General features: G+C 48.9%; 1 protein-coding gene across 1 annotated transcript in view; it reads left to right on the top strand.

Annotated features, from left to right (window-relative positions):
• Positions 1 to 27,777, top strand: part of Sntb1 (syntrophin beta 1) — a 218,487-nt gene that overhangs the window by 165,908 nt on the left and 24,802 nt on the right. Inside the window, exon 4 of the mRNA XM_004850225.3 lies at positions 20,241 to 20,380. Coding sequence (XP_004850282.1) covers positions 20,241 to 20,380 — 140 coding nt within the window. The remainder of the gene's footprint in view (positions 1 to 20,240; positions 20,381 to 27,777) is intronic.

Raw genomic sequence — 27,777 nt, 5'->3', positions numbered from 1 at the left:
TCAAAAACTGGGCAATTGAACTGAATAGACCTTTCTCAGAAGAAGAGTACAAATGGCCAATTAATTCATGGTAAAATCCAAATTAAAACATCACTAAGATTCCATTTTACTCCAGAAAGAATGGCCACCATCAAGAAATCAATAATAACAAATGCTGGCGAGGCTACAGGGAAAAAGAAACACTTCTATGTTTTTGGTGAGATCATAAACTAGTACAACCATTATGGAAATCAGTATGGAGATTCCTCAAAAAACTCAAAATTTGTATTTTTAGTCCATGTACTCCCCTTCTAGGTATCTTTCCAAAAGAGTTAAAGACATCATAACACAGTGATATTTGTATACCCAGGTTTGTAGCAGCACAACTCATAGTAGCAAAATCTTGAAAGGGCCATCAACAGATGAATGGATAAAGAAAGTGGGGTATTTGTACGCAAAGGAGTACCACTTTGCTGTAAAGAATAAATTTGAATAATTTGCAGGTAAACTGATGCACCTTCGCTAAGTGAAATAAATCAGATGCATACGCTTAAATAGCACATAGTTTCTCTTAATGAGAAACTGAAAGCGTAAATGAAGAGCAAAACAAAATATAGATAATAGGAAATAGGAAAATAGATCTTTTGCAAGTGAAAGGGACACTAAGAGATGAGGGGAGAGAAGGGGGAGAGGGACATGAAAAGTGCTAAGATGTGCGGTGTACATGTACCAACTCCCCGTGATAAATTCAATTATTATGCACCTCAAACTTTTGCTAATCAAAAATAAGATTAAAAAAACATTTAAAGCACAACACAGCCCCAGAGGAGGAGAAATGTGCTTGACTCGGTAGCGCACGTACAAATGCAGCCGCGGCCAGTCTGCATTTATCGATTTGCCGTTCTTCGGATGGCTCACGTGATGCCCGTTCCCTCGGCCCTCCCAGATGCTCTTACAGATTCCGCTGGTCGCAGAAGGCCTGGGTGCCAGCACCCTGCCCAGCGGTGCTCGACAGACATCTGTGACGTGAAGAAATGCACTCCCTCCTCCAGCCAAGGGGGGCTGGTCTAACAGGGGAAGTGACTTAAATTTCTCTACTTAGTAGCTTGAAATGGGACTGTTGTTTTGTACCTTTTGTTCTAGTAGCCTTCAGCCTTTTTTATACTTTTAAAAAAACTATGTTCATAGATGACTTGGTTTTTCTCATAAATGGGGTCATCTGTGGATAATTAGTGACTATTGTAATAGAAACAATAAGGAGAGATTGGCTTTAAATATTCTCTTGATGCAAAAGTGGTAAAATTAAACCGAAGTGGTCTGCTTATTTATTACTTGTTCCATCATCATCTTCGTCTTCAATGGAACCATCGCTTTGGCAATTTAATTTAATGCGAATGGGTCTTTGTGGCCGCCTCGACTGTAGCACTTAAGCACTAAGGAAATCATCTTCATTAGCCTAAATCACACCACCCTTTTGCACAGTGAAGGAGAGAGGAGAAGTGAGCCTTTATAGCACCGACTGCGCAGGGCGCTGAGGGACAAGGCTGAAAAGGACCCGATTCCCTGGGATGAGGTTAGTGGGAGGCTAAAGAAGAGGCGCTGGAGCTGGTGCAGACTAGGCGTTTACAGGCATTGGTGCCAGCTGCGGCCCCGGCAAGCCATCACCTCATCCCAGATGACGTGTTTCCTGTCCCAAGCCTCAGCTTGGGTGCTCTCAGAGGTTACAGAAGTCACAGCAAACTGCCGTGGGGACAGCAGTGCCCGCCGGGCTTCCATTCAGGGCCTGGGGCAGGGTCCCCAGGGGGCTGGGACGCGATCGCAGAGCCAAGGATGCGCTGATCAGACGGTGGGCATCCTTTCTCTCGGGTGGCAGCCCTAGCAGCGAGTGTGGGCATCATGGGCAACATTCTTCACAGGGGTTGTGCCCTTTTAAACGTGCACTTGTGCCAGTGCGCCATGTGCTGTGCACCGCGCCTCCGGCTTTCGGGAGGTCACTGTTGATTCTCACAGTGACCCTGTGTGGCAGACACCGTCGCCTTCTTACGTTAGGCCCGTGTGACTGCAGACAGGCGGAGGAACGGCTCGCTGGTGACGATAGACACACTGGTAAGCACCAGCTTCAGCAGTGTGAGCGGCAGCCACGTGACAGTAAGGACTGAGTTCCGACCTCTGGTCGGAGTCCACAGGCCTCCGCCCCTCGGGTTGGGTCGCTCCCTTCTGGGACCGCTGCCCTCTTCGGTCACCAGGAGACCAGCCGGGCCCCAGCTCACTCCCCTGTACATGTGAGATGGCCCGGCCCACCTGCAGTCAGATTTGAACTCCTGCTAAGAACGAGGTCTCTGGAAATAATTCCCATTTTATGTTGTAGACTTCAAATTTTAATTATTGTGGACCCTAAACTCTCTGAATAAACCTTCCCAATGCCGTTGATTAGAGAATCAGGGTAAGTATGGTGCCTTTACAGAGTCTATCAGTAGTTTAGGGACATTCAGGAAGCCCTCTGTAATTCTGCAAGCAGCACAAATGGGATGGCGAGTATTGTGGATGGCGAAAGTCAGCTTTGAACAGTTCTCCACCGAGTTAGAACACTAAACTGCCACTGGGCGGTATATGAACTGCTCCTCGATGACATTTTCTATTGTATTTTGTACAATATTTAGATAACCGGAGCCTGTTTTTTCTCTTCATTATACTTCAAGTTTGCTCTTCCATATTGGCTTCCTGTCTGTTTCCCTTGCCTGCTTGTCTGCCTGGTTCCTTCGGGTGGCCCTGGGGCATGGAGCACAGTGCCTACCACCCCAGTGGTGCTAAATATCGATCGATGGAGTGAATGAATGAGTTCTGAAAGGAAGACAGAAAAAAATTCATAGACCACAATTTTCAGAAAGTGACATTCTTCATTTTTTTAGAGTTTATTTATCATCAGTTTAGAAATCTGAGTTCTAGACCTCAAATTTAATTAAACCAGGGTGATTATACATGCTTCCTTTTTTTTTGTTTTTGGTACAGGTAGCGGAACCACTGAGCTAAATCCCTGGCCCTGTGTGTGCTTCTTACTAAAAGCGTGTAGGCCCAAGGTTGTTCAGCAAATGTCCGTATTTGGGGAGGAGTAACCCTGAGTGGCTCTCCATTTGTCACCCTGCCTTCCTGTGTCCCATATGGTTCTGGTGAGTTTCTGCAGTGTTCAGAGATTCTTGGCATTCTCCTCACTAACCAACCAAGGAGCATGTTATTCATTGCACAAATAGTTCATTGCAGAAGAGAATTTTGGCGAGGAAAAATAAGATCAGATAGAGGAAATAATATGGCATGTCACTGTGTATTTTCCCAGCCACATTTCTGTTTGGAAATAACACTGATACTGTTTCCTATGTGATAACTCGAGAGCAACCACCAGCAGACATGAAAACCACTATAAGAAGTGGATTCTTTTCAGAGTAGGCCATGCCGGTGCTCTGACCCAAACAAGTGAGTGAACTTGGCTTCTTAAGGGAGCCTTTTGGGGCAGAGGTGGATGAGTATGGGTAACCCAGCTTTCTATGTAACCCAGGCTGGCCCTGAACTTGGCGGTAATCCTCCTGCCTCAGCCTCCCGAGGGCTGGGATCACAGGTGTGCACTACCATGCCCAGTGAAAATAGAGTTTTAGCTAGATGTACTATCATTCCTAATAGTTTTTTTTAGGTCTTTTAGGAAAAAAGAAGGAAATAGGAAATTTGGGATTGTGTAATGAATGGAATGTTTGTGTCTGATCCCATCGTGGTGATATTTGGAATGGAGCTCTTGGGAAGTGAAGAGGCCATGAAGGTAGAGCACTCACCAATGGGATTGGTGCCTTCATAGGAAGAGGTGATGAGCTCTCTAGCTCTCCTCAAGCCGTGAGAGGACACAAGGACGTAGCCACCCAAAAACCGGGAAGCCAGCCTCACCAGACGCCGGGCCTGTGGGCCCCATAACTTGAGTTTCTATGTGGGAAGTGGGTGTTTGCAGTCATTCTAGTAACCATGAGCGTAGTTGGAACTAAGGAGGCCATTGCTCCCATAGCCACACATACAACGAAAGTACGGCCATGGTGTGTGCATGAGTGGAATTTGGCAAACCTACTGTGCAGGAATCAGTGTTCGTAGATACAACATTAGAAAGAGGGAGGAAAAGCAAGTCACTGGGCAGAGCTCAGTGGAGCTTGAAGCAAGCGCTGGTGGGTGTCTCCCTAGCAGCCAGACGCATCTCAGAGCACTCACAGTGACACCACAGACCTGCTGAGCAGTGCAGTAACAGGCTGCTGTCCAAGCCCTCAGCGAGGCAAACCCCAAAAGGAATTGTGCAAAAACAGAGATGTGTCTTCTTCCCCGCCTAGAGATCAAGATTCAGTGCACTGGGCTCCAAGAATCCTCTTCAAGAAGTGATGTTCAGGCAAGAAATCCAAGGGACTGCCCCTGCTGTCAGGAGTAGAACCAGAGGACTGTAGGCAGCAGGGTGATGGTGGTGGCTGTGACTGACACTCAGGTGTTCTCACGCAGCAGTACATGGAAGGCTCACCTAGGACCCTCACTACAAGTACAGATTGCTCACCCAGCACTTTTGAATAACTGCACCCTAGTGTTCGTGGTTTTGGGGTGCTGGAGTCTCCTTCTGGCATGGTTTCTAGGTTCTGTGTCCTGAGCAAAGAATTGGTCAAGACCAGTGCAAATGGTAGCAAACTTTTATTAAAGGTAGGAAAAGAATCAGGCTCTGCAGGCGAGTTTGGGCAGAGTAAAAGTAGGAAAAGAGGTACACCCTGCAGTGGGAGTGGGCTGCCACGCAAGAGAACACAGTGCCAAAAACCGTGATTTTTGTGTCACCCACTCCTCAGGCTGAAGTCAGGGCTAGACTCTGCTATCGAAATCTGCTCGAGTTCTCGCGAGAGGTCCACGTGCAGAATTTTCGGAGCTGCTCTGTGCATGTGACCTGGGGTTTTATAGTCCATAGCTCAAGCCTACTTCCCCAGCCAGCTTCACCACGCCCTCATCTCCTGTCTTACAAGGAGGGGCAGATGTCTAAATCTGTCACCAGCAGCCCATCTGCTTCCAACAAAGGTGACCTACAGATGAAATTTTGAGAAACAGATTTTTGAGAACTTCACACTACCAAGCCCTGCTCTGAGCCTTTATACACAATTATCTGATGTCTTCTCTACACAGCTACATACGAGGGGGGTTTTATTCCCCCTCACATGCACATTTTAAAGATGAGGAAACTGAAAGATGGAGAGGAAGTTAAGGTTGATAGAGATTGTCCCGGCTCAATCTCAGCAGAAGCAGCTGAGCTGAGAACAAACTCGGTAAGATTAATGCTCTTAGAACCACTGGCTAGCCTGGGCACCTGCTTTAGTAGAAACGGAAATTAAAACTAATGCACAAATTTCTAGAAAAAAGGAAGCTTTAATTGGAAAGTTACAGGGCAGCTAGGTAGGAAGCCAGCCTTCAAGATTAGCTGGTAGGTTGATCCTTATCTCAGGGGGATGCTGAGACTTCCTGTCCTAGTTGAAGGTCCCTGGAAATCCCCCATCCTGGAAGCCTGAATCTTGAAGAGGGTGAGATTAGGTAAAGTCAGGGCTGATCAATCATGCTCTGCTAACTTTTAGACAGACAGTCCCTGGATGATTAATACAGCTATATGCAGAGCTAAGAAGAGATGTGACCCAAGATTTATAGTAACAAAGGGTGCAAAGTCAACTTTTTCTGCTTTTAGTTACCGATTGGGCATGTACCAGTCTACATGAAGGATCATGGTTCATAAAGAAAACATCCATCACACAAGGGCCCCAGGCCCTGCCTGTCTCCCCATCCCTGCAGTGGTCCCTGACTGTGTCACGACTGCATCATTAGCACCAGATGGCCACCTTGCCACCAAGAGATCAGACAAAAGCATGACTGTTCCCATTCCAGGAAGGTTTTATGAAAGAGTTTAAGCTAACACTTGGCAGATGAACTTGGGAATTTGATTGTGACTTGGCCCATTGATGTACAGTTTTGAGATTCTCTAAAATCAGTTCTTCTTTATTTTGAGTTGTTTAGTCGTAAAGCATTCTTAGATAAAACGGAAAGCGAGCCTGTTGCTGTATCTTTCGTGCTATAAATAGGATGAGGGTGTCTGACATGACTGAATGCCCATAAAGCCAGACCATGACTTTAGGAGAAGCTGATGTGGTGCTGAGGCTGAGTGATCCCACATTTTAACATTTTCTTCCTTCAAGGAACTTTTGGATTTCTGTCTTGAAGAATAAATAAAATAAGCACACAAACAAGGAAGCCTACAACCACACCCAGTCTTTTATCCTCTGAAAACAAAACAGGATACTGAGGCATAGACTTTTAATATTTTTTCAAAAGCCTTGCACTTTTGGATTTAGAGATAATGTCATGTGCATTTCTAAGGACAGCTTTTTAAAAAGTTGTGCGTTTCTGTCACCCATCAGCAGCCCTTTCAGAGGCATGTTTGGTGAATGTTGAGGAAGCAAAGGCTCGGAGTTAAGGAAAGTGTGAAATCGTTTTCCCCACCAGAGGAGGGGAGTTGCCTTTAAATATCTGTGAGCGTCCCCCATTAGAAGCAGCCTTTTGTCCCTCTGTTTCTGGAAGCTGATTGTGGGCAGCTCCCAGCTCGAGAGAGGAAGGAAGTGGAGCCCCTAGTGGCTGAAGGAGGTCTTCGCAGGCCACAGGGCTCGAGGATGTGGCCTCTTCAGCCGGTGCTGCTGGGAAGCAGGTTTCCCAGGTGCCTGAGACAGCCGAGCAGGGGTGACTTCAGTCATTCCGCCCCCTGCAAGCGCAGGTGGTGAGGAGCCAGGACACACAGGATAGGGATTTCCAAAGCTGGAAGGAATGAGGAAAGGTGGCAGGCTAGGATTGTTTTAAGGACATTTGTCATAGGTCGCCACTGCCCTCGTGGCTGAAGGGTTCCCGGAGTGAGAAATGATGGTGGGAGATTAAGAAAGACAGACAGAGAGATGTAGTAAGGTACAGGTTGGCCCAGGTGGGGCTCTAACTCCTGATGGGAAGAAAAGACCACCAAGCAAATGGCTGCACGTTATTTACAGTGGTAGAGAGGGGAAGTACGGGGGAGGTAAAGAGGCTGGGCTGTAACCAGAGCAGAGCCGAGGCCTGCAGGACATCATGTTTGATGGTTCTCTGGCAAATGGGTGGGAAGGAAGACAGTCCTCTTCTCCGCCAGGCCTTGCTCCACCACGCCCTTCTGTCGCCTGTTCTCCTCCCTCAGGGCCCTGCCTCATCCGCGGGGGGAGGCGAGTTAGGCCTGGCCATAGTGATCTACAGCACAGTGCTCCCAGCAGATGGTGAGAGCTGACTCCCAAAAACTTTGAGAGGTCCTAAGTTCTGAAGCCACCATATCAATTTCCTCGCCTGCAAAACTTCGGTTTTTTAAGATCACTGACATGCATCTTTTCCTGTTTCTTCATTTCCATCATCCATATTAGAAGTTCCTCTCTTCTCTCTCACCCACTCTCTCTGCCTTCTGTCTTCCTGTCTCTCGTTTAGGCATGCCTTTCTCTTTTATTTACAGACAAAGATGGTACTCCTTCAAGAGAGTTACTAGCTACGTCACTATGAATTAAAAACAAAAAATAAGAAAACGAAAACAAAGACCCCTTTACAGAGCCTTTTTGCAATGCCTATGGCTTCCGCAACAGCTAGTGGCCTGCTGCCACAGCTCAGGCTGCACCCACACTCCCCAGGAGTGTCAGGACCTTTGAGGAGCACTAAGGGGCCTTCGAAGCCTGTGTGTTCCATCCAGGGTGCTTCTGTGTGGCTGTTCCTGGAGGACGGAAGCACAGGTAAGAGGAGACAGTGTGGCAGCCAGACTCACTCCGTCACAGAGCTCAAGCTGTCCGCCTCTGCCACCTGTGAGCCGGAGAGCCAGGACAGCCAGGGTGAGATCCAGTCCACCGCGGAGGGCCTGTGACTAGCGGGAGCCGCTGGGTCCAGGCTGCAGTCCAAGACCTGAGGAGTCCAGCATCCAAGGATGGGAGAAAGTGTCCCAGTTCAAGCTGTGAGAGAGACATGCTGGGGGCTCAGCTCAATAGCAGAGTGTGTGTTTAGCCCGTCCGTGTCTCAGTCGCTTTCCTAGTTGCTGAGACGCAACCCCTGACACCCACAACGTAAGGAGTAGAAGTTCACTTTGGCTCTCAGTTTGTAGCGGTTTCAGTCCGTAGTCTTCTGCTGGCTCCAGGGCAGAAGTGGGGGGCCACTGCTCATGCCACATCCATGGGAAGCAGAGCCAGAAGGGAGAGCTGGGGAGAGAGAGGGACCCTTCCAGGCCCTACCCCCAGCAGACCCCGCCTCCGAACAGCAAGTCTTGTGAGCCCTTAGCCCAGCCAGGTTGACATTTGAAGTTACCACCCTAGCAGCAATTCTGTGTGTGTTGTGGTACTGGAGATTGAACACAGGGTCTTCACACCAAACTACATCCCAGCCCTTTTTATTTTTTATTTTGAGACAGAGTCTGGCTAAGTTGCCCACACTGGACTTGAACCTGTGATTCTCCTGCCTCAGCCTCTTAAGCTTCTGGGATTACAGGCCTGTGCAGATCTTTAAAGCAAATACTTCCTAACATGTCACTGTATACATTGCCTTTCTAACTCGAATTGGCTGCCGCCTAGGTAGGCAGAATAACACTTGCTTCCCAAAGATATCCCCACCCTCACCCTCAGAATCTATGCTACCTTATGTGCAGACAGAGACTTTGAGGATGTGATTAAATTTAGGATTTTAGAATGAGGAGACTTTCCTGGATTATCCAGCTGGGCCAGATGGCCTATAAGGGGGAGGCCTAGGGGGCAGGGTCAGTAGGAGGAAACGTGGCGACAGGAGGAAGAAGAGGGAGAAGTGTTGTGCAGCCAGGAGCCTGGGTACTCTGGAATCCCCCAAACAGGAGCCGATTCTCCCAAACTTCCAGGACAGACCAGCCCTGCCCGCATCTGGACTCTAGGACTTTTAACGTCCAGAATTTAAGACTGTAAACTCCACTGTCTGTGATGATTTTACAGCAGGAGGCTAATGCATCAACTTTCTAAAATAGAGGACTTTCACATAAGAAATATCCATATTTCTGGTTTCTCGTGAAACGTTGGGAAATCTGGCAATGCTGAGCCTATAATCACCCCTAATAACAGGCTAACCCTAAAAACAGGCTGCTCTATAAGTGGGGTGAGGGTTATTTTTATTCTTGTATCTGTTTTCTAAAGTCATATTGAAACAGTTAATTCTATATAAACTATGCAAACTCCAGCTCATTGTCTCACTAAATGAAATCATGAACAAAATGGGTCCTGGATTTCTGGGTGCAGTCCCATGTAGGTGGCCTTTCAGACAAGTACTTCTCAGAATGCGCAGAGCAGGGCAATTGCTTGATTGTTTAGTGGCCACCTGCAGCAGGTGGCTCTGTGGATTTAAAATGACCAGTTGGAGCTCATGGTCTTCTATCTAGGTTCTCAGCATGTAGGTTTAAAGGAAACAGGTTTTAAAGAAAAACCAGTTTGTTTGCATTTTAAGATCCTCAAAATTCAGGACCTGATTAGGGAGGCGCTGCACCTCCCTTTAGTAAAGAGTGGGCTGCATTCCATGCTTTATGAGGAAGTTCATTCTTGGTCTTAGTTCACTGTCTGTTCTTATTTTAATTCTTATCAATGTGGCTGATCACCCAGTGCTGTCTTTGGCCTTTCCCTTGGCAAGCTGCCTATTCATAAGCTAACTAGCTAAACTGTTTTTGCAATATGAATGTGTGACTCTTGGTTTGGAATTCTATGATTAATAAAGCCACTATAAATTGCTGGAGTCATGTGTTTTGTATTTATTGTTTTCTGAGCCATGAGATGGAAGGGTCAACAGCCACTTAAATTCCTAGATGCACAAATACTAGATAATCTTAGTAGTTACAAATACCCAAATGTGTTTGACAGCCTAGTCGACTCATCCATCATATGTTGCTAAACACATGATCCATGTTTGATTTAAAACTGCACAGAACATTAAACTGAACTTTATTGTCTTAGAATTTGCAAACTTTTGTGCAGGGTAAGCACCACCAATGAGGAAAGGGACTTACTAAACTGACAAAAGCGCACAGGTCAAATTGATGGCACAGCAGAAGGCGCTGCCTCCTTTAGAAAACAAACCATGTTTCCTTATAAGCCCTTCCGTTACTCACCGAAGAGTAAACAGAGGAGACTGATTTAGTCCCAGCTGCTTATTACCAATGGAGCTGTTCCTCCATGGAACCTATATGAAGGGTCATGACTCATTCACACCTCACTCTTGACTTACTTCCGTCACATGTGAGGCTTGGGGAATAGAGCTTGGATAGCTCAGGGGGGAATTCAGAAACTTGGACCAGACTGCTAAGTTTGCCCTGAGTGAAAGCCCACGTGGGAGGAGGTGGGGAGGGACAGAAAGGAAGGACCCCAAGGAGGGGCCATGGCCTGCAGGTCCCCACAGCTCCAGCCCACAGGAGACAGCACATCCGAGCTCCCAGCTGTCCCCTGCCTATGTTTGTCTTAATTTTCCCACATCATTCCCTCCTTCCTCTTATGGAAAGCAGCTTTATTCTCTGGAAACAGCACAGGCTTTGACCCCGAGAAGGCTTTATAACCCTAATCATCTAACTGTGGCCAATTCTCAAACTTTCTCTACCACAGTTTGTTCTTCTCCAAAAGGGATAATAAAAGCCTAGCAGGTAAACCTGTGAGCTCAGTGCGGCAGGAGATTGGAGCGTGGCAAAGTGGCTGGGAAGTGGGCAGGACCTGTGGATCACAGAGATCCAGGACAGACGCACAAAGACATTTCCCAGAGCCCTGCATCTGGGACCAATCAGAGGGCTGTGTTCAATTCTTGCGAGAACTCAAACAGGTTTCTGATAGGATGGCCTAGACCTAATGTCAGCTGAGGGGCGGGGGATACAAAAGATGTCGGCCGTCATTCTCGGCCACTTGTTCTCTCCCATGGTGGTCGCTCTCACCCTGTGGAGTGCACGTCTTTTCCTGCTTTTAACCGGCCCATACTCACTCTGCAGAGCGTGTTTCTTTTCCTACCTTTAAAAAATGTAAAACCTTGCAATTTACGTGTGCTTTCCTTGACCAATTCTTTGTTCAGGACAGAAGGAACCTAGAGATTGCCTCTAGAAGGAGACCCCAGAGCCTAGTAACACCAGCACTGGGGAGCTGAGGCAGGAGGATCACCATGAGTTCAAGACCAGTCTGGGCTACACAGTGACCCCTTGTCTCAAAAAAGGGTGGGAGGGGAATAATAAATGTCTTGAAGGGTTGCTGAAAGAATTAAGAGAGGTGAACTAGCATGGTTCTTGTATTAGCTTACAAGGCTGCCATAATGTAGTACCACAAGCGGGGTGGCTTACACAGTAAGTATGGAGCTCACTGTCTTGCAGCTTTGGAGGCTGGATGTCCGAGATTGAGGTTGACAGGGCTGGTTCCTTCCAAGGGCCGCAGGAGAGTAGATTCCTGGCATGTGTTGCTGGCCACTGCTGGCATCCCTGGCTCCCAGACGCACCTCCCAGCCCTGGTGTCACGACCCGCCCCGCGCTGTGTGTGTCTGTACCCACCTTTCACCTTCACAAGCACATGGTCGCACTGGATTAGGAGTCCAATCCTTGAAACCATGAACTCATCCTAACTTAGGGAATTACATGTGCAGCAACCCTGTTTCCAAATGAGGTCACATCCTGAGAAGTGGGGCAGGACTTCTTCAACACGTGTCTTTGAGGGGACACCGTTTACCCACTGCAGTGCCTCACAGACCAGGGTCTCTTCCATGTGTACTCCCTCAGCCTTATCCTCCCTGGGTAAACAGAATTCCAGATTTGGATTTCCCCAGATTGAAGCGACTCATTCAAGTATGTTACGTTCTCTCTAAATGATTTTCTCCCACCTGCTCCTTCTAACTTATTTCTGTTTTTAAGAGACCCAAAGGTTTAACAAACTCCAAATAGTCCTGACTCCGCTGCACTGTGATATTGTGTAACCCAGGCAGGGCACAGACTCGAAATTTACTTTTGGACTTTCCTCGGAAAAGAACAGGCTCAGCAGATAAGTAAACATGATTAAAATAGGGTGCTTCCAGTCTGAAAGAACTAAGCATCATTAAGCCCTCAGAGGAATTCGTTTTTACCCAAAGCACAGGTCTTCATTTCTGACAGCTGGTGTGTAGAGCCGTCCACAGGAAGTAGCCATGTCTGTGGGCGACCCGGGATATCCTCAGCTCAGCCAAGCAAGCAGAGGGGTGACAGATACATATCTGACCCTGGGTGGAATGGCTGCTGAGGCGGCTTCTGGGGCCGAAGGTCATGGAGCAGGGAGGCCGGGCAAGGGCAGTGGGGCCGATCCGGAAAGCTGAGTCCTGGAGGGGAAGGGGCTTCACTACCAGGGCTCCTCGGAGGAGGCGTGGTGAGAACAAGCTGCTCCATGGAGGGCAGCACAGGCACAGAGGGGTCCAGACTCAGGTCCTAGGTCATGGCCAGGATGTCTCAGAGCGCCAAGGTGGGGCAACGTAAGGGTTTCCAACCTCGACCCAAATAGAATGGAATACTAATGGGAAACAGAAACACAGTTGCTCCTGCCTGAGCAAGGGCCAATCAGCACCAGTGCCGGTCTCCGGGAGCTGAGAGATGATGAGGAATTGGCCTCAGACGTGTGCCGCCTCCTGTGTGCGGACACTGGGGCCCCTAAAGCAGGTGACAGCCAGGCAGCCCCAGGACCTGCCTGCAGTACATGTGGGGTGCAGCTCCGCAGTAGCTGCCCGGTTCCATGTTGCTTCCTAAACCCAAACACTCAGGTGACTAACACCTGGGAGTGAGGTGGACGGGAGGGCACCTCTTCTCCGCCGGACTATAGTTTCCCCTTTGCAAAAGGCAGGGAGGGGCATAGACTGGACTATCATCCCTGACTTAACCTAAACTTTTTTATCTTTTTGGTTTCTGGAGACAGGGTTTCACTATGTAGTGCGGGCTGGCCTTGATCTCCAGGTGATCCTCCTGCCTCAGCCTCCTGAGTGCTGGGATGACAGGCCCATGCCAACATGCCTGTCTTAACCTGAACTTAATGAAGCACAACTTCAGGCAAATGTGTCTAGTTGCTCGAGTTTCTTTTCCAACTTGATTAGTTTTTGTTCTGAACTCACAGTAAAGCAGAGAGACAGAGCAGCCCTAATAGGCTCCAACGTCCTTTTAAAGGAGGAAATGAGTTCCTGGACTGTGTGAGTGCTGCCATCTTGACGTGCTGTCTCCTGCTGGTAAGGAAACGGGCAATCTGCGAGCAGGGTCACCCACCTCCCCTGGATAACAGGGCCTTCCAGAGTGGGCTGTGCCCCAGAGCAGCTTCATTAGGAGACCCCAGGCCCGGAGGACAAGGCATTACTTTTGTTGGAGCCACCAAAGGCCCCTTAGAGGACGCCAGCGTTTGGCCTTGGGCGTGCTCCGTACAGAGGAGGCCTTGCAACGTCTGCTCGTGGTGTGCACGAGGGAAACTGAAAGTGAAGTGGGCTCCGGCAGCTTCCTCAGGGCTCATTGCCTGTCCCTGCCCCTGCCGGGCAGTGCTGGACACAGGATGCCCTGGAGCCCCGGGGTTTGAGGGCCTGGTGACATTTGTCATTGGATGGGGGACACCAGCCTTCAAATCTCTTCACCGCCCTTCTCACCACTCTCAAGAGGAGTCCCGTTTCTTCAAAATGTTTCCATTGTAGTTTTAGCAAAATAATAAAACAAAACTTACTCTGAATTCTGGCCTTCTGCCTTAATTTCTCTGTATAAAATACAAGATTTTTGTGACTGACTGCTGTTTTGCAGGCTGCTTTTTCCAGTCAATCACATGGACCTGCTCTGCCCGCAGCCACAGCCCTGGAGATCTTCCGCATTTTCTAGAGTTTTGTGTAAATGGAATTTACTGTCTGTGTGTTTTTGTCCTGGCTTCTCTCATTCTGCAAAGTTATTCTAAGATACATTCTTCCTGCTGCACGAACCAATAGCCCATTCCTCTGGGGCTTTTCTTGTTTTGTTTTGTTTGTTGTTGTTGTTGTTTAGTTTCTTTTGGAGTTTTGTTTTTAGGCCTTTTGGATGTGTTTTATTGTTTTGTTTTGCAGTGCTGGGACTGAACCCAGGCCTCAGGAGTGCTAGGGAAGTGCTCTACCACTGACCTCCATTCCTACACGCCCCAGCCCTTTTTCATTTTAAGACAGAATCTCACTAACCTGCCTGCCCTGGCTGGCCTCCAGTTTCCCATCCTTCTGCCTCGGCCTCCCAAATAGCTGGGGTTACAGCCCACCACGCCCAGCCCCTTTTTCCTCCCTGAGGAAATCCTCCCATTGTGTGGATACGTAGTCTGTTCAGACGTTCAGATAGGCGTTTGGGTTTTCTGAGTTACCTGTAGTAACAGCTCCTGAGAATATTCCCATGTGTTGAATGGCCATATTTTTCACTTCTTTTGGGTTAAGATGTGTGAGTGAAGGGCTGGATGGAAAGAAAAGTGTTTATCTTTTAAGAAGCTGCTGCACTGTTTCCATGGTAGTCTTACCATGGCTCCCCTACACACTGTCCAGTGCCTTTGCAAATTCCAGTGTGGCTCGGGGGTGGACAGCCCTGTCCTGAGGGTGGAGGAAATCTGTGGCGGGTTCAGCCTGAGGCTGGAGGGTGTGCCCAGCCCTTCCTGTGGTCACCAGACATCTGTGTGTCTCCTCTTGGGGGACTCTCTGCTTAGGCTTTTTACCCATTTTTATTGCGCTATTTTCTTAATATTGAGTTCCGAGAGCATTTTATATCTTCTGATTCAAGTCCTTCATAAGATACATACTTTTCTTTCTGCAGTTTATCTCTTCTCATAATGACTTTCTAAGAACAGAAGCGTTTATTTCTGATGAAGTCCATTTTATCAGTCTTTTTCATTTATGGATTGTGCTTTCGATGTTGTATGTAAAAAACTTTTGCCAAACTCAAAGTCGCAAAGATTCTCTCTTGTTTTCTTCTGAAAGACTTACAGTTTTATGTTGTATGATTTGGATTATGATCCATTTTGAGTTTATGTTGTTTATGGTGCAAGATGCAGATTGAAGTTAAAACTTTGTCATATGTATATCCAGTGTTTTCAGCAAGCAAGTTAAGTAACTACCCTTGCTCCACTGAATGAGAGTGTGTGTGTGTGTGTGTGTGTGTGTGTGTGTGTGTGTCTGTATCTATATCCCTCTGTTCCAGTGTAGTTACCTGTCGTGGGAACCTGTTCTGTTCTGTTCTTTGTTCCACTGATCAGTGCTTCCTTCTTCCTTCCTTTTCTTTTTTCACTACTGATGATTAAACCCAAGGCCTTCACACAAGATATATCCCCAGCTCTCTGTATTTATTTTGAGACAGAGTCTCATTAAGTTGTTAAATTGCTTCAGCTGCACTCAAACTGGGATCCACCTGACTTAGGCTCCCAGAGTGCTGCCATCATAAGCATGCGCCATCACACCTGGTTTTACCTTTTTTTGTTTTTCTGATTGCACAGGCTAAGCTCTTCTAATAAAACATTGACCTGCAGTGGGAAGAGCGGTCATCTTTGTCTTGTTTCTAATTTCATAGGGTATTCAGTCTTTTACCAGGAAACTGGATATCAGCAGCAGGTTTTTCATACATGCCCTTTATCAAGTTGAGGACGTTGCATTCTGTTCTTATTTGCTGAAAGTTTTAAAATCAGGGATTGTCATCATATTTTGTTTTACTTTAATATGATAAATTTTATTGGTTTCTGAATATTAAACAGGTCCATTATTTTTAGAATAATCCCTTATAATATATTGTCCTTTTAATATAATTTTGAGCTCAATTTGTTCAAATTTTGTTTTGACTTTTAAAATCTATGTTCATGAGGAATATTGGTTTGTGGCTTTCTATTCTTGGATTACCTTTGTCTTAATTTGGTATCAGTGTAAGGCTGACCCCTGGAATTACTTAGAAGTATCCCCTGGATTCTGATTTTCTTGAAAGATTTGTCTAGAGTTGGTACTATTTATTCCTTAAATGCTTGGTAGGATTCTTCTGTGAAGTTGTCCGGCCCTTAGATATTTTTTTGTGGAAATAATTCTAACTACAAATATAGAATCTTTGATAGAGATAGTACTGTTCCAATATTTCTTCTCGAGTGACCTTGGTAATTTGTGTATTTCAAGGAACTTGCCGATTTCACCTGCATTGTTAAGTTTATCGGCATAGAATTTTTCACAGCTACCCTTCACCTATACTTAACATTATACTTAATATTAAATATCCTCAGGCTAGGTATTGATGATTCCGCTCTCGTTTGTCATATTTGTAATTTGTCTTCTGATTTTCTGGTTGGTCTAATGCAGTTTATTGACTGTTGATCTCAACTAAACAGATATTGGCTTCACTGAATTTTCTGCTGCTTTTCTGTTTTCTTTTTATTGATTTCTGTACTGAACTTTATGATTTCCTGTCATCTGCTTATTTTGGTTTAATTTGCTTTCCTCTTTCTAGTTTACCAAGATACAACTTGTCACCACCGTCTGAAGCCTTTGTTCTTCTGTCACCGTTTGATTATACTGTTCTTATTTACATTCAGTTCTAAATACTTTCTAATTTTTTTTGATTGACCCATTGATTATTTGAAAGTCTCTTACATTCCAAAGATTTGGGATTTTCCCTAGATCTGTTATTGAGCCAAAATTTTATTTTGCTTCAAGAACATACATTGCTTAACTTGAGTAACATTTATTTGGCAACCACACGGAGCTGAATGCCCTGCAGCTGAGTCGTTGTGCACGACCTGACCTCCTTGCTCACTGCAGCAGGGTGAGTGCACTCTCCGGAAACCTGGGTCCTCTGCAGATTCAGGTAGCTGAGCTCATCGAGGACTGGAGCAGAGCCGCCTCCCTGCGGCCGTCCTGAGAGCAGCGCGGTAGAGACACAGGAGTTCCTGTGACAGCACAGGCAGAGGGCGGAGCGAGGGAGCGAGAAGCCCTGCAAGGCCATGTAGTGGCCGCCGGAAGCCACACTTAGGACCGCCCCAGCCTCCTGCGTCCTAGGACCTGGCAACCTGAGATGAAACAAATTAAAAAGTTGTCCTGACAACGGAGATCCCCAACACGAGAGTCATGGTTGACCCGCTCTCCTGGCTTCCCGCTTGGTGTTGGCCTCGCTCCCCTTCCTGCCCAGCAGTGAGTGGCCCTGTGAGGTGGGCCCTGCGCAGCTTGGCCTTTCTGGGACCGCCCAGGTGCTGGCGGCACCTCAGGTTATCTTGGTGAAGTACGTGGGGCGGCCACCGTGGGCGTGGCTCAGGTCAGAGCACAACTCCTCCCGCACCCGGTGACCCCTCCGCTGCGCAGTGGCAGAGCTGGATTTTGAAAACAATGCGTTTTGCTCTAAAGATTATGACCTGCTGGGCGTGGGGGCGCACATCTGTGATCCCAGCATGCGGGAGGCTGAGGCAGGAGGGTCACTGTGAGTTCAAGGCCAGCCTGGGCTAACCTGTCTCAAAAAAACAAACAACAAAAACTAAGGAAACAAAAACTAAAGATCATGACCCTGTTCTGGTGTCTCTGCTCAAGAAGATAGAAAATAAGTGTCAAGAGGAGCGAGTCGAGTGGAAGAAAGAAAAGAAATCAACCTTTTAAAAAAATATTTACTGAAAAAAGGAGAATATATGAGGCAAGAGCCTTAGTAGGTAAAGCAGCCCAACCCTGTTTTAGCGTAACTAATTTTAAATGTAAGACATTTCAGCAGAGAATTTGAAACTTAAAAATGATTTGGTTTTGACTGGGGAGGCTGAGACAGGAGGACTGCTGTGAGTTCAAGGCCAGTTTAGGCTACATAGGAAGTTCAAGGCCAGCCTGGATTATACAGCTAGACCCTGGAGACCAGTTCACCCGTAATTTAGCCCCGCCCAGCACGTGGCAGATGAGGGAAACTGGGCCAGCAGAGCCGGGCCTTCCCTGCAGGACTCACTTGGGTCCTCAGGGTGCTCCTCCGGTCCTAAGGTAAAGGTCCGAGCAGCTGGCGTTTAAGGCTGGCTCTCGTGGGCAGCGCCCTCCCAGTCCCCGTGTCCTGACTCCTCTTCGGAAGTAACGATGAGAGCGCGGAGAGGCTTGGGAGCCCCTCGGCCCCTCCGGGAGACACCGGGGAGCCCAGGACACAGTGCCAGCTGTGCTCGAAGATCCGAGGCCTGGCGTGCAGGACGAGACGCAGTCAGTGCGGCTTCCAAGCCCGCTCTTCGCCAGACATTTTCTCCTTGCAGTCAGTGGGTGTCCTGGGCAGCTGCTCCCCTCCTGCCCCGTATAGGATTAAAGCTCAGCTCTGCCCACCGAGGGGCACCAGTGCCGCCGGTCTCCCTGCGTCCAGAGTTCGGGCTTTGGAATTAATCATTCAAGCCTTTCTGTAGCACTGGCTTTGGGGTAGGTTTCCGATCCCCCTGGGGAGAGGTGTGCGTTGCTCCGTGGTGTTGGCCACTGAGCTCTGGTTTGCAGACTGAACATTGTCTCTGAGGTGAGGCCGCATCATGTTCACACGGAAACGACTCATTCGGGTCAGAGTTCATGGGTTGGATCTGAGTAGGTAAGACAGTCGCTTGGGAGGGTCATTTGAAGCTTCTCCAGTCCTACTAATGAGTTGGAAAAGTAATTTACTAAGTTTAATGTAGAACTGGAAAAATTTACTTCGGACCCTGCCCCAACGTTTCATGCCTTAAGACTGCAGCTTATTCACCTTGTCAGGTCTGGTATGTCGCCTTCTTGAAAATCCATTTTTATCTCCTGAAGATGCTCTTGTTCTGTTGGGGGGGAGGGGCGCTTCTTACAAAAGCAATAAGCTAAAGCTAGAGTTTTAAAATACACACGAAGTGCAAACAGGAGGGAATAACCTGGCAGCCACTCGCACTGCAGTGTAAGGAGCTAGCGAGGGAGAGGGTGGATGTTCCCTTTAGACAGGGAGTTTTTGTTTGGAATTTCGGGGAGAGGAGCGGGAAGTAAAGGTGATCGCTGCGTAGTGAGTTCTTCCAGGGGGAATTTTACAAAGGAAAAGAAGACATTGAAATCGTCCGCAGCAAAAGTATCTCTGGCTTGTCCTGTAACTGTCCCGAGGGAAGCCGCAGCTCGGTATGTTGGCGCCACTTCCCAGGAGCCTTTGCGCGGCCAGGCGCTGCAGAATCCATCCGGAGCTCCGCCTCTGCTGGCTCCGGCACCCTGTGCAGGCGCTCTGGGCTCCGCCGTCTGCAAATGTGGGCGGCCTCGATCTTCTTGGGACCCTCTGCTGCAGGCACCATCGCTTCCCATTGTGCAGATGTAGAAACCGGGATGCAAAGGGCTCCGTTGACTTCCCCAAGATCCAGCCAGGGCCAGCACTCTTTTCTGTTTGTTGGTTTCTAACCTTTTGAGACACAGCCCCGCTGTGTAGCCCAGGCTGGCCTCAAACTCACAGAGATCTGCCTCAGGCTCCTGAGTGCTGAGATTGCAGGCTTGCTCCAGCAGGCCTGGCCAAGGCTGGCACTCTTAACCTCTGTTGTGTATGGTGTTCCCTTCAGCTTGAGGACCTGGAAGCACAGAGCGAAACAGCCTGTCCAGTGTCGCACAGGCCTGAAGTGAGAAGGTTCACAGGCGCGGGCAGCCCGCGTATCAGCCGTGCACTGTGGCGACTCCTGACACTGCGGACTTAGAGCCGAGCAGGGGCCACACGGCGCAGGGCCCCCACTTCTGTGCGGGTTCCCGGGGTGAGCGAGCGGAGTGAACTGAGTCTGTCGCAGCCTCCAGGATTCGTTACAGCCTCAGGGGCGACCTTAACCCCCGAAGGCAGCGAGTCTTCAACTTTGAGGGCACGAGAGGGCCCTGGGGTGCTGGTAAGAGGCCCTCGATTCCGTGGTCTGGGTGGGCTCGGGACTCTGTCTCGCAGAGCATTGCTGTTTCCCAGACAAGCGAAGGCCGACGTGGGCCGGGCCGGGCCGGGCCGGACTGGAGGAGCGGTTTCCTCCGCTCAGCGGGTGGATGGCCGGGCTGCGGCTTAGCCCCGCAGCGAAGGCGCAAACTGCTGAGTGGGGCTGCAGAGCAGGAACAGCTCGGGACCCACTGCGCTGGTATTTTCAGGAGCTGGTGTCCTGGCTGTGTCCACTCCTTCTGATCCAGCACCTGAGCCTCCCGAGCCGAGGATGCCCTGCCGTGGGCCCGGCCTGGGTCTGCCGCGCCATTCAGCCTTCTGCCCGCTGTTGCCTGATGTGCTCCGCCTTCTGTTGCAGGTGCCCGGGGACAGCGGGAGGCAGTGGAAGCCAGCCCTGGTCGTCCTGACGGAGAAGGACCTCTTGGTGTATGACAGCATGCCGAGGAGGAAGGAGGCCTGGCTCAGCCCCGCGCACTCCTACCCTCTCCTTGCCACCAGGTACCTCGGCCTCGGGTCTGGGTGGGCTGCGTCTCGGGCGATTTTAACAGATTTGATTATTTTAGCGCATTGTCATGGCCTGGCAGTGTGGCGAAAACTGGGACCTCCTAAAGAATAAAGCCACACCTCTTTTAGACACTTAGGGTTCTGCAGCTAAACAGGAGGCTGTGCAGAGACAAATACCGGAGTTGTCATGTCTGTCACTGGGGATGAGGACATCTATCAGGTGGTCCCAGCCTAGCCGCCTCTCCAGGTTCCTGTGCCCTTGGACATGAGTGAGATGCGTGCTCGGGGTCTGAAAGTCCAGAGGGAGTCACCAGGCGAGTTCTCCGCATAGTAGCACGAGGTCTGTCACTTGGGAAGGTTGCTCTGTGCTGGCCAGGCTCGCTCAGCAGGGGCAGGTTCCTCCTCAGTTGATGTGACACTTGCTATGGAGGAGAGGCTGCCAGGCTCCGTCTTTCTCCCGGTATCGTCAGTGCACACTCACTATTCGTGTGAAATACAGCGTTTCAAAGACAGTTTTGCTGAGCTGAGGTGGACCTGCAGAATGCTGTCCATATTAACATGACTGTGTAAGTCATGCCTGTGACACGGTCCCTGAGTCAGTACCACCCTGTGTAGTCAGTCAGTACCACAAACACATCCCTCACCTCCAGAACGTTGCTTCTGCCCTTATTTGCCTTCATGTCTGTGTGATAAAACACAGACGACTCCCCTCTTGGTCTTTGTCTCTGCAAGAAGAGAAAGAGAGGGAGGGAGGGAGGGAGATCTGCACTCCCATGTTCCATTATTCACAGCAGTCACGACATGAAACATGGTCTAAGTGTGTCATAATGTCTCCTTCCTCCGAAGGCCTCTATCTGAGAACAAAAGCCCGTCAGACCTGAGTCTTGCTCCCAGCAGCTGCCATCGCCCAGCCCCAGCTTCTGTGGCCCGCACTTCCTGTGTGTGCGTTGACAGTGGGCTGCTTTCACTGTCCACACTGCTGCCATTCTCCCTGCCAGTGGGGAACGTTGGCGCATAGTGCTTGACAGTAGTGGTGTGCGGATGCTCAGTGAATGGCTGAATTGTGTCACACAAACCCCGGAAGGAGTCTGGTCCCAGAGTTGGCTGCAAGAGCCGCAGCATTATGCACTTAGCTCTGTGCAGGGGACAGGCGAAAACCAGACAGCTTCTGGCCCTAAAAGGAGAAAGACAAGGACACAGAACTGGTCCCATCAGGGTCAGGCGCAGGGAAGGGGTGGGACCCACGGAAACACAAGAGGTGACACAGGACTGAAACGAGCGCAGGAAGAGAACAGGACTCCTTCAGCTCCTCTGGCTCCCGGGCAGGGTTGGTGATGGTGCCCAGCGGGTTGACCCAAAGGCGGAAACGATTGCTCTCAGTGGCAGAGAAATAGAGGAGGTCTTCTCAAACAAGGAGCCGGGTCTAGAGGCCCCTGAAGCACAGGTCTAACACAGCACCACGATACAACCTCAGAAATCAGAATCTAAACAGCTTCAAATGTTATCGTGGATCCAGGCTCTGGCAAGGGGCCATTCAGATCCAGCCCAGCCTCGGTCACTTCCTGCATTCACACTCCAGTCCTCTGCGCTTGGCACTGATATTTCGATTCTGAGACATTCCCACAACTAAAACCAAAGAAAGGTTAGCCCGCTGTCGCTGTGTTCCAGTTACTGAGAAGAGAGCTCAGACTCTCGGAATACTTTTCAGGGACAAGAGTTGAAATAATCTTAGGCATGGCAGTGCACCCCTGTGATCTCAGCACTCAGGAGGCTGAGGCAGGATAATTAGTCCAGTTAAAAACAAAGCAGCCAAGTGAGTCGAGTCGCTGTAAACGCCACACCAGCCTAATGGTCTCCGCGCTTCCAGAACCCTAAGACAGGGAAGCTGTGTGAGCCACTTCCCTTCTCCCTGCAACCTCGAGCCAGCACCACCCTAATGACCACGGGGCCTGCGCTTGGGAGGTGGCACAATCTGCTGGCATCAGAGAGTGAGACAGTGGGAGGCCCCAAGAACAGTGATGTCAAACACAGGAAGCCTGTGGTGACTGAGTTCCTCTTCCCCTTCGCCCTTCTCCCTGTTCCTGCTACCATCCCTCGACCTTCAGTGACGTAGCTGCTCAATGCCCGCTGCAAGGTGTATGCTTGGCAAGTCCTTCCTGGTCGTACACAAGAACCTGGCTAGTTTTGGTCCACTCAGCTGTTAACAGGGTCACTGCAAGTTCAAGGCCAGCCTGGACTACACAGTGAGAACTCATAAAATAAAAAAGGAATTGAAATAAGGTAGTTTCTAGGCTATTTCTCAAGCAACATGAGAGTAAAATTAACCCTAGTACATTGGTATCTTCTCATAGTTTCTGAGCATTCAGACCAATGGAGATGGTTTTTCCGTCCGTCCGTCCATCCATTCATTCCTTAACATTCCCTCCTGTAATTCATCCACTGCATGGAAGGAGTTATAACTGGGGCGAGGGATGAAGAGACGGAAGTTCAGTCGCATGGACCTGTGGTGCCCAGGCCATGCCCAGCTGGAACCACACGGACGCATGTGCAGAGTCACTCAAGGACCACTCAGGGCCAAGGCAGCAGGCACTGCCCACCCTGCAGGGAGGCCACAGTCCACTGTGGGAGTGACACTGGCATTGAGCCGGATTGAACTACTGGAGAGAGAAGGGGCGGGAGCTGCAGAGGGGGACCTGGGTGTCCTGGCAAGGGGGAAGGGGCGCAGAGGCCCTGCTTCACACACACCCTGAGCCCACTGAGAGTAGCAGGCGTGACCTTGGGAGTGACAGTGGCTGAGTCCACACGAGTTACTCCCTGCAGCCCCGAGTCCCTCCTGCAAGGCCTGTGTTCATGTGTAAGTCTTTTTTTTTTTTCTGGTTAACTTCTACTTTTATTTTTTTTTGTATATCCTTTTATTGGTGCATTTTAGGTGTACAGTATAATGACATTCATCATTGGAGATTTGCACCTGTACATAATCTCTCCTGGTTCTTATTTTTCCCCCTTCCCCTGCCTCCCTTCAACCCCTCCATCCCTCCCTATTTACAAAGACTTTGTTTCCGTTTTTTCATTTTCTCATATTAATTCCATTCCCCTCTTTCCTTTCCCCTAGCCCTCCCACTTCCCCTTCCCCTTTGCTCCTTTTCTTCCTATTTCACATTATCTGTTATACCTTTTAGTCCTTATTTACACTTTCAGTTTCTCACACTAGAGAAACTATTCGGTATTTACACATGTGTGTCCTGCTCATTTCACTTAAGAGTATCACCTCAATGTGCATCCATTTAGCAATAAATGTCTTCATGTGCGAGTCTTGCATGTCAGAACCTGAGGCTCAGAAGATTGAAGAAACTCACCAGTGAAGATCCCCTGCAGCCCCAGGGCCGTGCGACTCAGATACCTGGGCCCCTGGGCCCCTGACAATTGGCCTGGGCATGGGCCTGGGAGAGGAAGACTTTATTCTGTCCCGTTCCACCCTTGAAAGTCGGAACCTGGGAGCACTAGGAGCCTTGGCAGGTGGGAGAGTCATGGGTGTGATGTGGGAAGATATTTTTACCTTTGGTTTAAAATAACGACAATCTGAGAGGTGATTGCTGAATCCAAGTAAGTGGTGATCCCGATTTTCTGGTAAAAAGAAAAAAGGAAAAAAGAGAAGAAGTAGATAAAAATTAAGCCAGATTTCTGTAAGGACCCAAAGTTCTTGGCTGCAGGAAGAGGTAACGGCTACTCATGAGTCCCTGGTTTCTCCACTCTTCCCTGTCTGTCCCCAGGTTCAGCAGTGGACTTCAGGGCCTCAGTGAGGTCTGGAGGACAGGCTGTGCTTGCTTGGCCCTGGCGCCCAGAGGTGGGAGACGGGACAAGGACCTAGGTGGGTGAATTATACAGCAGGTGCTCCTGGGAGAAACCAGGATGGGCAGAGAGGGAGGCTAGGAAGGAAGAAGCCAATGGCAGGTGACATTTCTCAGCTTAGACCTGGCCCTGCTGGGAACTCAGGAGCTGGACTCCTGACATCTTAGCCACATGTGGCTATTTAAGCAAATTACTTGTAAATAAAATTAAAAATTCACTTCTCCATCCTGCTGCTGCGTTTCAAGTCCTCAGCAGCCGTTTGTGGCTAGTGACCACCATTTTGGACAGCACAGAGCTAGAACATTCCATCACCACCAAAAGTTGTATTGGTCAGCGCTGCCCTGTACATTCAGTACAAACCATACTTTGGATTAACTATTAATCCTGTTATGTCAGCGTCGTTGGATAAAGACGCACCTAGCAGGTTCGTAGAGCTCACTCTCGAGTGTGTCTGGGTAGGGTATGGAGGCAGAGCCTTGGTACTGCATGTGGGCCCCCGCCATCCCTCTCTGGTCCTGATCCCCTGGCCCCTGTGAACTAAGCAGCCACGCCCCTCCGCCATGATGCTTCGGCCTTGAGCTACTCACTGTGGGCTGAATCTACCCAAACCCTGAGGTAAATTAAACCCCCTCCTTGAAGGTGTGAGTGTTGGGCACTGTGTCCAGTGAGGGGAAAGCTAACACACAAGTTGTCCAGGCTGTCTGCACAAGCAGGCTCAGCGGGCTAAGGCCACTGCTGAAGAAAGTGACAGTTGTCAGCCATTAAAAGCAGCATCCCCACAGGAGGGTTGCATGCACAGCAACTGTGGGCAAGGTCTGAGGAGCAGTGAGCGGCTCAGGAGCCTGGAAGTATCAGTGCCAGGTGACAGGGATGGCAGGTCCAGACAGGCACAAAGGACAGGCGGGGACAGCCCCAAACCATCCACACGCACGGACACGGAAGTGGTCAAGGGAAAGGCCCGCAAGTGCAGAACTGTGGTCTTGTGGGATGGAAGATGCTGAATAAAGAAATCCATGGCTACCGCCTAAAGCTAAAGGGGCTCCATGGGGACCCTCGCTTCCTCCCCTCACCGTCCTGCGAAATGAAGCTCACTTTGTGTGGCATCGGCCCTGTGAGCAGGGGTAGAGTGAGACCTTGGCTATTACTCGGAACTCCATCTGGAGGCGTGGGACCGGGTTGGGGTCCGGAAGTGTCCAGGTGGCTCTGGGTGCTCATTCTCCCTCATCCCCCAGCTGGCGGGCAGCCCGCCCCCGGTCCTGAGCAGCAGCCTGGAAACACAAGAGCTGGGACCCTGGTCCTCCTGCCCCCAGAAAGGGGCCTAACCCCAGCCAAGCGCCTTCTGCCTGCTTCCACCTTGTCCCTCAGTGCTTGGCGTGGCGTCGCCTCCCAGGCCCACGGGAGAGTGCACCCTGGAAACGGGTGTGTGACAGACCCGGGGCTCAGCATCAGCCGGCGGGGGTTTATTGCTCCTACTCAGCCTCTCTGGATGCTGTGCCGAGGACAGCATTTCGCCCGTTTGAATTTCTTTTTTAAATTTTCACTAGTCCGCGTTTGCAGTACACGCTAGCCACGTTCCTCGTGGGGACTTGTGCAAGGGCACAATGCTTCTTAATTATTTCTTCATGGCCTTCCCCTCCTGCCCTCGGCAACCCCACCTCATGGTCCCCTTCCCATTTGAAAGATCTGTCTCCCTGTTTCCTGTCATCTGTTCTCTATTTTGCTCTTTCATTTATTTTCATTTATTTATATTTAAGCATGGGCATCCAATTTTTTTTTTTGCTTAAATTCTTTTATTGGTACATTTTAGGTATACAGTACATTTACATTTATCATTGGGTGCTTGTACCTGTACATGATGCATCTTGGTTCTTATTTTTTCCCCATTACCTGTGCGCCCTTCACCCCCCTACCCTTCCCTATTTACATAGACTTTGTTTCCATTTTTTTTCTTTTCTCATAATTTTTTCTTTCCCTTCTTTCCTTTCCCCATCTCCCACCACCCCTACCCCTTTGGACCTTTTCCTATTTCAAAGTATCAATTATTAGTTATTAATCCTTTTAATCCTTATTTACACTCTCAGTTTCTCACACTAGAGAAACTATTCAGTATTTACACATGTGTGTCCTATTTATTTCACTTAAGAGTATGGCCTCAATGTGTATCCATTTAGCTATAAATGTCTCTAGGTTCTCGTTCTTTACGGCTGAGTAGTACTCCATTTTGTGAAAAAACCACATCTTCTTTATCCAGTTTCCAGTTGATGGGCACTTGGGCTGTTTCCAGCTTTAGCTATTACAAACTGTGCCGCTAAAATCATGGGTGCACATATATCTCTGTGGTATGATTCTTTTAATTATTTTGGGAAAATACCCAGCAGGGGAATAGCTGGGTCAAATGGGACCTCTAGCCCTAGTTCTTTGAGGTATCTCCATGCGGATTTCCACAGTGGTTGCACCAGTCTGCACTCCCACCAACAATGGAGAAGGGTTCCTTTTTCCCCACAGCCCCGCAAGCATTTGTTATTGGTTGATTTCTTGATAGCAGCCATTCTTTCTGGGGTGAGGTGGAATCTCAGCCTTGTTTTCATCTGCATCTCTTGAATGACCAGTGATGTTGAACATTTTTTCATATGTTTATTTGCTGCTTTTACTTTTTTGTCTGAGAAATGTCTGTTCATTTCAGATGCCAATTTTTGAATTGGGTCTTTGAATTTGAGGGGTCTGATTTTTTTCAATTCTTTACATATTCTAGACAGTAGCCCTTTGTCTGAGTTACACCTGCTAAAAATGTTTTCCCACACTGTAGGTTGTCTGTTAGTTCTGTTGGTGGTTTCTCTTGCAGTGCAGAAGCTTGGGCATCTGATTTATTTCACTTAGCCCTGTGGTCTCAAGGTGCTTTTGTTTTCCTACAAATGCCTGAAGTATTCTTTTTATGGCAGAGTGGTACTCTGTTGTGGGAAAATGTGGCGTTTTCTTTATCATTCCTCAGTTGATGGACACATAGGCCACTTCCAAGATTCAGCTGATGTGAGCTGTGCTGCTGTAAACGTGGGTATCCATGCATCACTGTCCCATGACATCTTTGACTCTTTTTCGGGAAGATGCCCAGAAGGGGAATTTCTGGGTCAAATGGAATTTCTAGTTTTAGTTTAATTTACAAATAGTACTATGCAGAAATCTTACGTAATTTTTACTTACAAACATAGTCTTACAGTTTATTATGCAGTGTGTACTAATTAGTCACTTGGTGACACTGCCAAGCAGGCCGTGGTGACACCATTTGCAGAGTAGATCACAGCAGCAGTCAGTGGCAGACCCCACATGTGCCAGAGGTCAGGGCCAGGTGGATTCCACTGGGCCTGGCAAAACTCGCCAGCTTCAGTCAGCAGTTGCTCATTAAGACCGAGGTTCGCAGCTGGACACAGCACTCCTGCCTGTCGTCCCAGCGCCTTGGGAGGCTGACTCGGGCAGCACAGGTTTGAGGCCCGTCTGAGCCATGTGCTGTTTTGTTTATTGAGACATGGTCTTACTGTGTGACCCAG

This window comes from Heterocephalus glaber, unplaced genomic scaffold (genome assembly GCF_053883595.1).
Source record: "Heterocephalus glaber isolate CG9 unplaced genomic scaffold, H.glaber_assembly_v1.0 deba00001555, whole genome shotgun sequence".
Lineage (NCBI taxonomy): Eukaryota > Metazoa > Chordata > Mammalia > Rodentia > Bathyergidae > Heterocephalus > Heterocephalus glaber.
Note: the sequence above shows the minus strand (reverse complement) of the source record. Positions and strands in the feature narration are given on the sequence as shown.